Below are 12,725 nucleotides of genomic sequence, written 5' to 3'. Positions count from 1 at the left end.
CCTACAGCCCTGTTTCCCCTGGTTCTTCCTGGAGCACATGCAGAGCAGCTAACTCCTGTCCAGTTTGCCTGACCCTTCCCCCTTTTTAACATCAACTGTCCCATGCAAAACCAGAGAGCAGAACCTTAGCCTGTGCCTCCTTTCTGTCTTCTCAGGTTCACAATCTGCAGGAGCTCCGGCGAAGTGCCTCCTTGGCCACCAAAGTCTTTATCCAAAGAGACTATAGTGAAGGCACCATCTGTCAGTTCCAGACCAAATTCCCCCCAGAACTGGACAGCCGGGTAAGAAGTCTCTTCCTACACTTGGAACACACACTGGGATAGAAGTGGGATGGGATTATGTGATGGTATATCCCCTCAGGACAAATGCATTATCATGAAACATAGAACATGTTGAACCACTTCATATGAAAGAATAAAAACAAATATCCTTAACACTGTCTGAGCATCTCTTCATAGAAAGTTAAGGGTCGAAGCAACCTTAGAGATCTTCTAGTGCTAACCCAATGCCACTGCCTTCAAGGGGGGTCTGTCTGACTTACCTGCCCTCTGTAGGACAGAGTAGAACTACCCCACAGGATGCCCAAGGACTTGGCGTCACATTTTTGGGTATATTGTCACAAGGGTCCCGTCCTTGGAAAAGGACATCATGCTTAGAAATGTAGAGGGTCAGTGAGCGAGGAAGACTCTCAGAGATATGGATGGAAACGCTGACTCTAACATTAGCCTTAAGCACAGCTGAGAATTCTGATGTTGGCTCAGGATCTGGTAAGATTTCGGTCCGTGAACGTTGACATGAGTTAGTTGACTCAATGGCACCTAACAATAATCACGTGTCTTTATAGAAGCAGACTCTGCTCGTCTTTCCCCCACGCAGTGGCTGATGGGAATGAACCAGTGACTATTTGGTTAGCACCAGAATGCTTTAACCACAGAATCACCAGAGCTCCCTCTAGCCAGCAGCTCTCAGTTTTCAGTGGCATCAGAATTGCCCTGAGAGTCTTATTTAAAATATCGATTCCTGAGCCCTATTCCACACTGACTCAGTTGGTGCGCTGAGTGCTGGGAATGTTCATTTTCAAGCAGCAGTTCTCCACCTGGGATGCATATTAGAATTATCTGGGAAGCTTACAAAAAAATCCCAGTGTCCTGACTGCGTCTCAGACCAGTTAGATCAGCGTCTCTGGGCCTAGGGCTCAGGTATCAGTATTTGAAATCTCCCCAGATGATTCCAAATGTGCAGCCAGCACAGAAGGCCTTGCCTTTCGATGCGGAATCTCCAGGTGATTGGGAGTCAGGTGATCCAGAGAGCATCCTGTGAAAATCACGGGTCTTCTAGCGCTGTGTTCTTGACGGGCTTGGCTGCACATCAGAATCATCTGGGAAGTTTTGAAAGTTCTTGGCAGGGAGTCATTTTGGGTAGAACAAGACAGACATAGTCTTTGACTCCCCAACACCAGTCCTCTACCCAATTTGAACAGAATCCCTTACGGGGGTGGGTGGTGTTGTGATGTGGGCATTGCAGGTGTTAAAGGTGACTTAGAGCTGCAGAGGGTCAAGGACTGCAGCCTCCAATATGGATTGAGGCTCAATATCAAGAAGATAAAGGTTCTCACCACTGGGTCAATTGAAAGCATCAGGATGGCTGGTGAAGAGATTGAGATTGTTCACAGCTTTAGTTTGCTCGGCTCCACAGTCAACACTCTTGGCACCAGTAGCCAGGAAATTAAAAGGCGCATTGCCATGGGAAAGTCTGCTGTTAGGGACCTCTCCAAAGTACTCAAGAGCAATGGTGTCTCTCTGGAGACTAAGGTGCGTCTGATACAGGCCATGGCCTTCGCAATCACTTGTTATGCATCAGAGAGTTGGACAATGACCAAGGAGGACAGAAGAATTGATGCCTTTGAGCTGTGATGCTGGAGAAGAGTATTGAGAGTACCATGGACTGCTAGGAAAACAAACAGATTCATTCTGGAAAGGGTTAAACCGGGTGGCTGTTTGGAGGCAAAGATTCTGAGACTCCGTCTAACATACTTTGGACATGTTGTAAGAAGAGACCGGTCCTTGGAGAAAGACATCATGCTGGGGAGTGTGGAGGGATGGCGCAGGAGGGGAAGGCCCTCTGTGAGGTGGATTGATTTGGTGACTGGGGTTACTGGGATGGGAGTGTCAGAGACAGTGTGATTGGAACAGGACAGAGCAGAGTTTAGGGCTGTTGTACATAGGGTCGCTATGAGTCGCAAGTGACTCGAAGGCACATAACAACAACAACAACAACAGTGTGCAGCCGGAGTTACAAACTGTTAAACTCTTGGTTACTAAAGCTGCAGTCTGGGCACTGGTATCATCATCATCGTCTGCGAGTTTGTTAGAATTGCAGGCTCTCAGGATTCTCCCTGGCTCTCCTGAGTCAGAATCTGCATTTTAACAAGATCTCTAGGTTATTTGTGTGCATGTTAAATTGAGAAACACTGCACTGGTTTGTCCCTAGTGATTTAACAGAGGGAACTTAGGGGCTACTCATGATGGAAAGCAAGCTAGCAGCAGTGCCAGAGACCCTGAGTTTCCTGGTCTTGGGTTAGCACGGGCTTGCATTTCTTTCACTGATGCAATTGCATTGGTAGTGAGGAGGAGTAAAAATGGGGGCCTGTGGGGTCAGCATCTCAGCAGGGAAAGCTTAGGGACTTAGAGGAAGGGGCTGGTGGCTCTTCTTCCCTCCTCCTCTTTGCTTTGGAAAGAGGGCGATGACCCTGATGCTTCATCTCAGAGTCTGACAGTGGCATTAAATGCAGACAATGAAAGCTTGTATCAAAGGCTAAGTTCTGGCCACAACTGCTTGGGCACTTCTTGGTCCAGAGACCTATTACAGGGCATCAACTCCTCCTGCTATGCTTTGCCCTTGTTCTAGGGTGTATGAAAGCCCTCATTCGGGGTTGCCCTAGAATTGGGCTGGGGCTGGGGGAAGGGTACTCCCATCTTTCTTCCATGCAGCAGCCCAGGGAGGCAGACTTGAATGGGTCTGAGATCTTGGCTGATCTGATGCCCAACCAGTTTTGGGGAGCAGTGTGGTCTCTTCATCCTAGCATATGTGTCCTATGAGATGAGTTGATTCTTAGGGTAGGGTAATGGGCTTGAGCTATGGGTCAAATGGGCACAATTTCTGTGTTCCCTCCAGATCTGTGTAGGAGCAAAGCTGGGAGTGCCAACATTTCTGACTGTTCCCAGTAAAAACTTTCACGCTAGACAGACATGGGAGGTCCCTAACCTGCCTCATGGACAAGTTCTGGTCCTATGGAAATATGACTAGTGGTGTTTGGGAGAACATGGATCTGGCCATGGGCCCTTTAATATCTGCTAGATGACCTTCCAGGTCATCTGATACAGACCTGCATGGTGGAGAGCATCAACTCTGGAGTCAGAGTTGTGTAACACAGGGCAAAACTTACTCAGTATCTAGCAAGCATTTATCGAGCACCTACTATATATTGGACCCCGAAGGTCTAAAGCCCTCTTAGAATTTATTTCCTCTTCTCAGGCTCACTGGTATTGAGTCAGAACTGACTGAGCTGACCCTCCAGTGGGTTTTCAGAGGCTGTAAATCTCTTGGGAGGAGATTGGGTTGCTCCTTTTTTTTAGTTGAAAGCTGGTGATTTTGGACTCTCCATCTTTGTATTAGTAACACAAGCCTCTACACACTATGCCACCGGAGCTCCCTTTATTTGCTATTATGGCACAGAAAAGACACAAGCAAGTCCATAGACTAGATAATCATTGTTTTTATGTGCCCTTGAGTCACCTGCGATTCACAATAGCTCTGAACCCTGCCCTGTCCTGAGCCAATCTCACTGATTCCAATACATCTATCCCCCATTACCCTCGTTACTATGTCAATCTATCTCATCCAGGATCTTCCTCTCCTGTGCTGTCTCTCCTCCCTTCCAAGCATGATGTCCTTCTCCAAGGACTGGTCCCTCTTGGCCACATGCCCAAAGTATGTGAGACAGATCTTCAAAATTCTTGCCTCCAAGGAGAAACTTGGGTTCACCCTCTGTAATACATACCTGTTTATTCTCTTGGCAGTCATTGTATATTCAGTACTCTCCTCCAGCACCACAAGTCAAAGGCATTGATTTTTCTTTTGCCCTCCTTATTTTCTCTGATGCATAGCAAGTAATTGTGAAGACCATGGCCTGGATCAGGCACACCTTAGTCCCTAGACTGACATCATGACTCTTTAGCACTTTGAAGAGGTCCCTGAAAGGAGACTTCCTCAGTGCAAACCTGCCACCATCGCTGATTTCTGATCCACAGCGACCCTCCATCAGGTTTCCAAGGCTGTACATCTTTGCAGGAGGAGCCCTGTCTTTCTCCCATGGAGCATCTGGCTGGTGTGAACTGTTGATCTTTCAGTTAGCAGCACAAGTAATGTACCATGCCACCAGAGCTATCCTATATAGTAGCTTCTGGAGAACAGAAAGAGGAGGCCAGGGCAGGAGAGCTGGGTGAAGTGAACAGACGGGAAGAGGCTTTTTAAGGTGAGATGTGAGAAAGAAAGGAATGGGCCATTCTATAACCAAATAGCTGAGAATAATGGCCCAAAGAAGTGACGTACAGCCTTAAGTCTTTACAGCCAGCATTACTCTCACTTATACCTTAGTATCTGTTACTGCTACATGTATGTTATTAGTGTACAAAATAGTTAGACAGTGGTTCTTTTTACCAGTAGTATAAATTCAAAATGTCGAATAGTTGACAAGTGAGGAACAGGTGTAATGCATAAAATGAACCTGGTCCATACAGCATAATTCATATTCTTTTTCTCATTGCTGTTGAGTCAGAACAACTCATAGCCGAGCCTTCACTAAGCTGCTGCGTGGTTGAGGTTGTAAACTGCATGGAAGGAGATTGTCTATCTTTCTCCCATGTTGCTGCTAGTAGATTTGAACTGAATCATCAGAGAGGTGTGGCCGTTGGGTCAGCAGTGCAAATCTATGGACTCTGCTACCAAAGCCTCCTTAGCTATTATTATTATTATTATAGCAGACAGGACAGCTTTTCATTTGTCCATATATACAGGGTTGTGGTGTTGTGAGCACCCTTCTAGCTAGGAGGAAGCGTGCCATCCCCAGATCTCGTCCCTCTAGCTTCATGCAAGTGGAGTTCCCACTCACTCTTTTGCTGCCATTAAGAAGGGTAGCAAAGTCTGTTGAGTTCTTGTTGGAGCCCCTGGAGAATATATTGGGTAAGATATCATCTAAGCTTCCTGTCTCTGAGGGAAGCCAAGGAGTTATTCCCATTTTCCAGGTGAGAAGATCGAGGCCTAGAATGGTTAAGCTATTAGTCTAACATCACACAGCTAGTTGATGGTTCAGACCTCCTGACTCCAGTCCAGTTCTTCTGCTCCACCTGTACCTGTAGCCTGTCCTGTCTGGCCTGTGAGCCCATGTGTGACCCCTGTGGCTTCCCTGCCAGTGTGCCTGTGACCCCACACCTGCAATTGTCCACACTCCAGGGCCGCTGATTTCTGACTCCCTGTTCCCTCTCTCCCTCTAGATCGAGCGACAGCTCTTTGAGGAGACCGTGAAGACCCTCAACAGCTTCTATGCAGAGGCGGAGAAGATTGGGGGCAGCTCCTACCTCGAGGGCTGCCTGGCCTGTGCCACAGCCTACTTCATCTTCCTCTGCATGGAGACCCACTATGAAAAGGTGGCTCCCTCCCTGGGCTGCCCTATACTCATCCTCCCCAGGCCTCCAGCCTGCATGCACATCCCCTACTGACAGTTCTCTCTGCAGGTTCTCAAGAAGATCTCTCGCTACATCCAGGAGCAGAATGAGAAGGTCTTTGCTCCTCGAGGCCTCCTGCTCACAGACCCAGTGGAGCGTGGGATGAGGGTCGTATCCTTCTTGGCTGTTCTGTGTAAGGGCCCAGAGCAGTCAACCAGTGGGGGTCTCTGGGGGTGGCCTGTCTGGCCATGTGAGGCCACCAGGAAATGGACACTGCTCTGGGGGCATCTGTTCAGGTTTTCCCAGGATTCCACACTTCACTGGTCACCACCCCTTCCACCATGAGCTGTCCATGTGATACTCAGGGTTTACATTTATGGAACTGCGTTTAATCAGTTTTAATATATGCCAGAGATTGTTGCAAGAGAGTGCTGGACATACAAATCCACATGATTTTCATGAGGACTCATAGGGGCTGCTCTCTTTTTATCCCCTGTGTAGGTGAGGACACTCTGGGATTAAATCAATGGCTCAGGACCCCTGCCTGGCAAAGGTCAAAGTTAAGCCTCAGGCTCAGTCCTAACCATGAGGCTTTATTGCTCCTCAAGGAATATGCAAATCTGCCATATGTTTTCCTATCTCCTGTAATCCTCGTTTTATCCTTTTGAGGGAAGTCCTATGAAGCCCTTTTGGCAGATGAGGAAAATGAGACAACTCCCCAAGTCTTCATCCTGGTGCTAGACTGGATAGGGATGGAGATGTGGGGTGCTGGTGGGTGGTGGTAATAGGTCTTCTCACTCTACACAGAATAGTACAGTCGAGGTGCACACACCGTCATCCACATTGCTCCGCAGCAGTGAGAGCAGAACTGTGATGAGGAGATCAATTTCACAAGTACACTCGCTGTGGAAAGCACACACTCCCAGAGTCTCACATCTCCTTCAGCAGGGAGTGTTTCTTTGTACTGAACTTAACTATGGGCTGAGCATTGTGTCTCATGCTTTACATCATTCCTTTTAACCCTCCTGACAGCACCAAGTTTCTGCGATTGTCCCCATTTTACAGATGTGATAGTTGAGGATTAACAAGTGCCACGCAGAAGATAACAGCCTGTGAGTAAGTGAGGCAGGATTGGAACTCAGGACAGCCAAGTCTCCAGCACTGGTAGGAGGAGGCCTCACTGCCTAGGAGGCTGCACTGTCCGGCCTCTTACCACCGGCCCCTGACCTGTGTGACACCCTTAACTGCTGCCCAGATCGAGATCTCCATCTACGAGGACCGCTGCAGCAGTGGCAGCTCCAGCAGCGGCAGCAGCAGCGGCAGCGGAGGAAGCAGCAGTGGCGGGGGTGGCGGGGCAGGGGCCCGGTGACTGGCCGAGAGTCCCTGCCGGGAGGTGTATGGCCGGAGCAGCGAGGGCCTCTCAGATCTGCGGCGGCTGCGCTATCAGAGCACCCGCTTCTGAGTCATTCCCTGGGCCCACACTGCCGCCTCGGGCGGAGGGGGCTGGCTGCCCGTACCCCTGCCCCTCGCCCCCAGCCCATTTCTGGATGGGCTTGGTCCTGACAAGGCCTGTCTGGATCTGGGGCAGGCTGGGGTGGAGAGGACACATCTGGAAAGCCTCTTTGCTTCAGCAGCTCCTCTTCCATCATCTGGCGCAGGGCCCTGGCCTTCGGCCTAGAGAATCCCCATCCTGCATGACACCCTCATCCCACTCCACCAGGACTCTCCCTCCCCCAGGGTCCTGCCTCTCAGTGGCTGCTCTTTCTGACGCCACTCCAGGCCTTTGCCTATGATTCAGCCTCCACCGAATTCAAGGCCTGGGGAGACAGGAGTGGTCATCGATGGACACCCTGGCGGTCCTGGGACTTCCTGTCCTCTCTCCAGAGCATGGAGGCCATCTAACATGCCCCAAAAGTATCCATGTCCTGGGACTCTGCAGGCCACCAGGTCACAGACAGGGTCTCTGAGTCTGGAGAAACCCTTCAGGAGAGAGGTGACTATGGGGGCTTGGATCTCCTGAGTTGGAACCACCTTTCGAGATTAGAACCTTCACGTACGTGAGAAATGGGCATGCACATGCGCAGTGTGAATCCATGCGTTTGACTCTGTATGAGTGTATCTGTGTGTGTTGAGTGCAAGTACGTGTGTGAGGTGTGCTCACGTGTGTCAGCCCGTGTGCTCCTCTTTGCTGCTGGCTAGCACTGCCTCTCTCTGCATTCTGTCTTGACTTAGCTACGCAATCAATCTGTTAGTGGCTTCTTCCCTGGGGTCGAGCTCTGCACTCACTGTAAATAAACGTCCCAAGGTCTCATTTCTCCTCGTGGGGCTGCCAATGTAGCTCTTCTCCCTGTCTCTCCCTCGAGTAACTCTCTTCCTCCCATGCCTCACCTTCAGATTCTGTGTCCACACTGTAGAAAAGTTGGGGTTCTCAGAGGGCAAAGCCAAGCTTCCAGCACCTTCCGTGTCCTTCTCCCAGCCCCTTTAGAGCACTGGGGCCTCAGATGCTGCATATTCAGTCCTCAGGCCTTCAAGGCTGAGGGAGGGAGCCAGCACCCTGCAGGGGAACAGAGAACTCCCCTTCCACTAAGAGCCGAAGGGCCACCCAGCAAAGGATGCTGGGGTTTCAGGCCAGAAGGGGAGCCCAGAGGGAAGGGAGCAGCCTGGCCTGGTGCCCTGAAGATGGGCAGGAGAAGCTGCCTACCTCAGCCAGCAGGAGGTGCTATAACTGAACCGGAAAGACCAGCCACTGAAGGTGGTTTTCTGGAACCAAAGAGGGGCCAGGCTTCCTTTTGGACATATGAGCAGTATATCGGGGAGATGGAGAGGGTTGGACCCACCCTTGAGGCCCCAGGGAGTCCTGATCCCCTGCAGAGGATCTAGCCCAGGATGCTCCCTGCATACCCTAGAGGTGTGGCTGGGCACACCAATGATCACATTGTTCTACTGGCCTTTTGTTCTACTTTTTCCAATAAAAGGATCGCCCAGCTTGAGATCGTGTGTTGCTTTCTTTCCTAGTGATGGGGTGGTGGCCATGTCCAGGTTCACAGAGAGAGGCTTGGCCGCCCACCCACCCACTTCACACAGAGGTGGGACTGGGCTGACCACTGTGCTCTACGTGGCAGAGGTCCTGTCATGGGAACAAGATGACTCTGTCTTCCTAGAGCTTACGGTCTGCATGGCAGCAGACATCCCGGCCCCTCAATTCTGGGACTCTCTCTGGGGGTAACTTGCAGCCTTGGGCAGAGAAAACAGGTTGGATGGATGGCAAGGTCAAGGGTAATTACTTCATGACTTTGCTTTGAGTCCCAGTAGGGGCTAGACCACAGGTCAGTCAACAAGGAGGACGAGAAGACAAGTAGCTAGGTTTTCAAAGGTTGTAAATTGCATGGGAAGAGACTGCCCATCTTTGTCCTGTGGAGAAGCTGGTGGACTTCAGACCACATGCCTTTGCGTTGGTAGCGCAACTCCTTACCCACTAGGCTACCAGAACTCCTTGGTTGAGAGACAATTAATCGTTCTATTTTCAAATAATATGAGCCAACATTTCCTTATCACTTATTCTGTAGCAGACACTAGCCTAAAGCTTTACACAGTACATCATTTAATCTGCACAGCAATCCTCTATGATGTGGGCTATTATAATTTCCATTTTATAAAGAATCTTGAGCCTCATGGAAATGAATCGAAAACGGGACAGAGGTTGGCTCTGAACCTACGTAATCTAACTCAAAATTGTGAAGATGTTAGAGTCTCATCAATAGTTTGAAGTTTTCTGCCATTTTAGGGTTAACATTTAGCAGGTTTGCAGGAAAGATTTTGACAGGTATATAGCCTCCAAGGAAAGGCTGGTACCTCCAAGCACAGGCTTTATGGGAATGTGGGTTGTTTGTGCACTGGGCAGCCTGGTGAAAGGTGACGGGCAGCAGGAAGGAACTTACCTCACTTCAGGCCTGGTTATTTGTGGCTTCTCTCTGCTTAGAGTCATGTCCCTGTATCCTCCTTGCCAGCCTCACACAGGGCCCATCAGGATTAGCGAGAAGGGGAGCTCCACTCCTGCCTGAGTAAGCTGTCTCCTCAACTCTGATCTGAAGGGGCCAGCCAACCAACCAGTCAGCCCTGAGTATTCCTCCTCCCTCAATGTCACCAGCATTCTGGCCTAAAGCAGGTTATGGTGAAACCAGGTTTACAGAAGCTCGAGGCGCCGCAGAGTGGTGGAATAGTGCACTGCACTTGGAATTCGAAAACATCCAGGACAGAGCTACTTGGAAGAAACTTCCCCTTCACCCAAGCTAGCAACTGCTCCCAACTGGCGAGGGTTTTTCTGTGGCTTCTGGAAGCATGAGGAGGGGGACTTCCAGTGGTGCCAACTCTTCCTGTCTACAGCCAGCTCTGGGGGTGCTGTTTCCAGAAGTCTCCCCACATCCCTGGAAGGACGTGCCGTAATTAGAGTTACCTGGCTGGAGGTGTCACCCCTTGACAGATGTGACAATGTGATTCTATAAACACAATGGCCGTGGAAACCTCACAAGGCAATTCTAGTCCGTCCTGTAGGGCCACTGAGTCAGAACAGGCTCCACTGCAAAGAGCTTGGTTTTCACTTTTCACAGCTTCTCCCAGAGCAAAGGTGATGCAGACGCAGCCCCAGTCAGAGCTGAAGTTGAGCTTGCTTTTGTGACACCAGGAGCCCTGGTGCTGCTGTGAGTTAAGAGCTGAACTGCTAACTGTTGGGACCCACCAGCGGCTCTGCTCTAGAGAAAGGACGTAGTCTTCACCAGTAAAGATTCACCGCCTCGGGAACCACGTTTTCCAGGGTCCAACTATGCTCCACAGGGTTGCTGGTTGTTGAACTCAAAGGTAGAGAGTTTTAGGTTTATGATGGTACATTACAGACTCCTGGAGGCCCAGTTATCTCATCTGTCATGCGTCACGGAATTGTTTAGACCAACAGTTCTCAATCTTGTGGCAATTGTTATCACCTGGGAATATTCCAGACCTCCTGCGTGGTCCTGCCTCCAGATACTTCTATTTAATTGGCCAGAGTGCAGGCAGGGCACCAAGCTTTTTCAAAGTTCCCCTGGCGATGCTCCTGTGAAGGCTGAGAATCCCTGGTTTAGACAATACTGAGAGCCACTGAGAAGGCACAGCCTATGTTCCGAGCGTGCTGATGGAGAAACTGGATATAATGTGGACTGCCCAAACCAGAAGGTTCCTTAGGAACAATGATGACGAGGCTTCAACTACCCATGCCACCAGGAAAGAGCCGTCACTAAGAACAGTGCATCACGTTTGATAAAGTAGAAGGTAGGGGAAGGAGAGAGCCTCACTGAGACAGGCTAGTGCCAGAGCTGCGGCGAGGCGCTGGCACATCCCAACCCCCACAGAGCGGGCACACGACCAGCCGCGCGTCCTTCTGCTCTATGAGGGGGAGGTCACCACGGGTCGGAGACCACTGGACAACAACTAACAACGGCAAGTGCCCCTGAGGTTCTCACATGCCTCTGAAAATGCGAGTCTCAAATTAAAAGCTAATTGGTTTCAGGAAAGTGTCCAGACTAAGATGAGCATGAACTGTGTAATTTCCTTTATGACAAGTTCAAGGATTAACAAATCTCTGATGTTGGAAGTCAGGAGAGCAGTATGGGGTGTGGGAGGATGGTAGTGCTTGGGAAGGGGTTTTGGGGGCTCTGGGCTGCTCGTACCTCCCTTATCTCCATCAGAGTGCTGTTACCCTGGAAGGTTTACTGCGAGAGAACTCTTGCACTGTAAAGGCTCATGATGTGTGTATTTTTCTGTATGCATGATGCCACTGTGGTAAAACCTACAGAAAAGTTTATTAGCCCCCAAATAGAAAAAGCAAGCACAAGATTGAAATGAATGCTTTATTAAAGATCTATAAATGTAACATTTATGTCAAAAAGTCAGCTGCAATTCCAACTCGGCTCGAAGGCAGATACATGTGCATGGATGTATATATAATACTTTGTGTGGGTTGTTGACATATTCGAGGATGTTGGGTACGATGAAATGTGGGGCCTCTAAAAGAGAGCATCCCCGAGGCCCAAGAAAGTCTTAAAAGCACCCAGGTTTGTGCAAGTTCTTGGCCTTGAACTTGCTGCACTTGCATGCAAAATGATGTGCCTTTATCTAGGGAAATGAAGCCACAGCTTTCAGCAGATTCTCAAAAGGGGTCATGACCCTCCAAAAAGGTTAAGAACAGCTGGTTTTGAGGAATCAGCGAGACGCTGTCTGTGAATGTGCCTGGCATGAAGTAGGGGCTCAATGAAGTCGGTCTCAGCCCTTCCTTTGTGGAGTCCAGCCTCCAGGGATTTCTGCGTTGACACTTCTCAGGCAACTTCTAGGAGGATTTATTTTGCTGGCGGCCGCAGGGTTGCCTATACCCGACTCATAGCACTTCCTCTATGAGGTCGTTCAAAGGGCCCATCATTTCCGCCCCTGCTGGGTAAGAGCTGAACTCTCACTGCAGCTCCAGGGAGCCATGGAGCATTCTTTTTCTGAATTAGGGATGCATGTGGTGGTGCAAGGGGCCAGGGGACCCCAAGAACTGACTTAGTGTCTTCGAACGTCGGCTTCAGCATTTTTAAAAGGAGAGTATTATGGGGAATAATGCACTTTGCAAATGGCGACCTCTCTGTGAAATATTATCATCATGCTTTTCCTCCCTCTAAACTAAACCACTGAGTTGTTCTGATTCAGAGACCTCCAGCACGTCAGAGGAGAACTGAGTTCCATGAGGTTCTCACTGACTCATGCCAGGCCTTTCTTCCAAGGTACCCCTGGGTGGGCCCAAATGGCAACCTTTCATTTAGAAGCCGAGCATGTTAACAACTTATGTCAACCAGGGACTCTGAAGGTAAACCCACTCAAACTCAGCGCTCCTGAGGTGGAACCAGCTCACAGCTAATCCTCCACCAGGTTTCTGAGGCTGTAAATCACACAGGAGGAAACCACCTACTTTTCTCTCTTGGAGTTGCTAGTGTTTCC

The 12,725-nt window shown here is 49.8% G+C and overlaps 1 protein-coding gene across 1 annotated transcript in view; it reads left to right on the top strand.

The window, feature by feature from the left end:
- The window catches only part of LOC102851036, a 32,345-nt gene extending 25,253 nt beyond the window's left edge, over nucleotides 1-7,092 (top strand). The window contains exons 3-6 of the mRNA XM_006880199.1: nucleotides 115-281; nucleotides 5,553-5,705; nucleotides 5,793-5,894; nucleotides 6,979-7,092. Of these exons, the coding sequence (XP_006880261.1) occupies nucleotides 115-281; nucleotides 5,553-5,705; nucleotides 5,793-5,894; nucleotides 6,979-7,092 (536 nt within the window). The remainder of the gene's footprint in view (nucleotides 1-114; nucleotides 282-5,552; nucleotides 5,706-5,792; nucleotides 5,895-6,978) is intronic.
- The last annotated feature ends 5,633 nt before the right edge of the window (nucleotides 7,093-12,725 follow it).

This window comes from Elephantulus edwardii, unplaced genomic scaffold (assembly GCF_000299155.1).
Source record: "Elephantulus edwardii isolate Elephantulus edwardi_28Jun2011 unplaced genomic scaffold, EleEdw1.0 scaffold00006, whole genome shotgun sequence".
NCBI lineage: Eukaryota > Metazoa > Chordata > Mammalia > Macroscelidea > Macroscelididae > Elephantulus > Elephantulus edwardii.
Note: the sequence above shows the minus strand (reverse complement) of the source record. Positions and strands in the feature narration are given on the sequence as shown.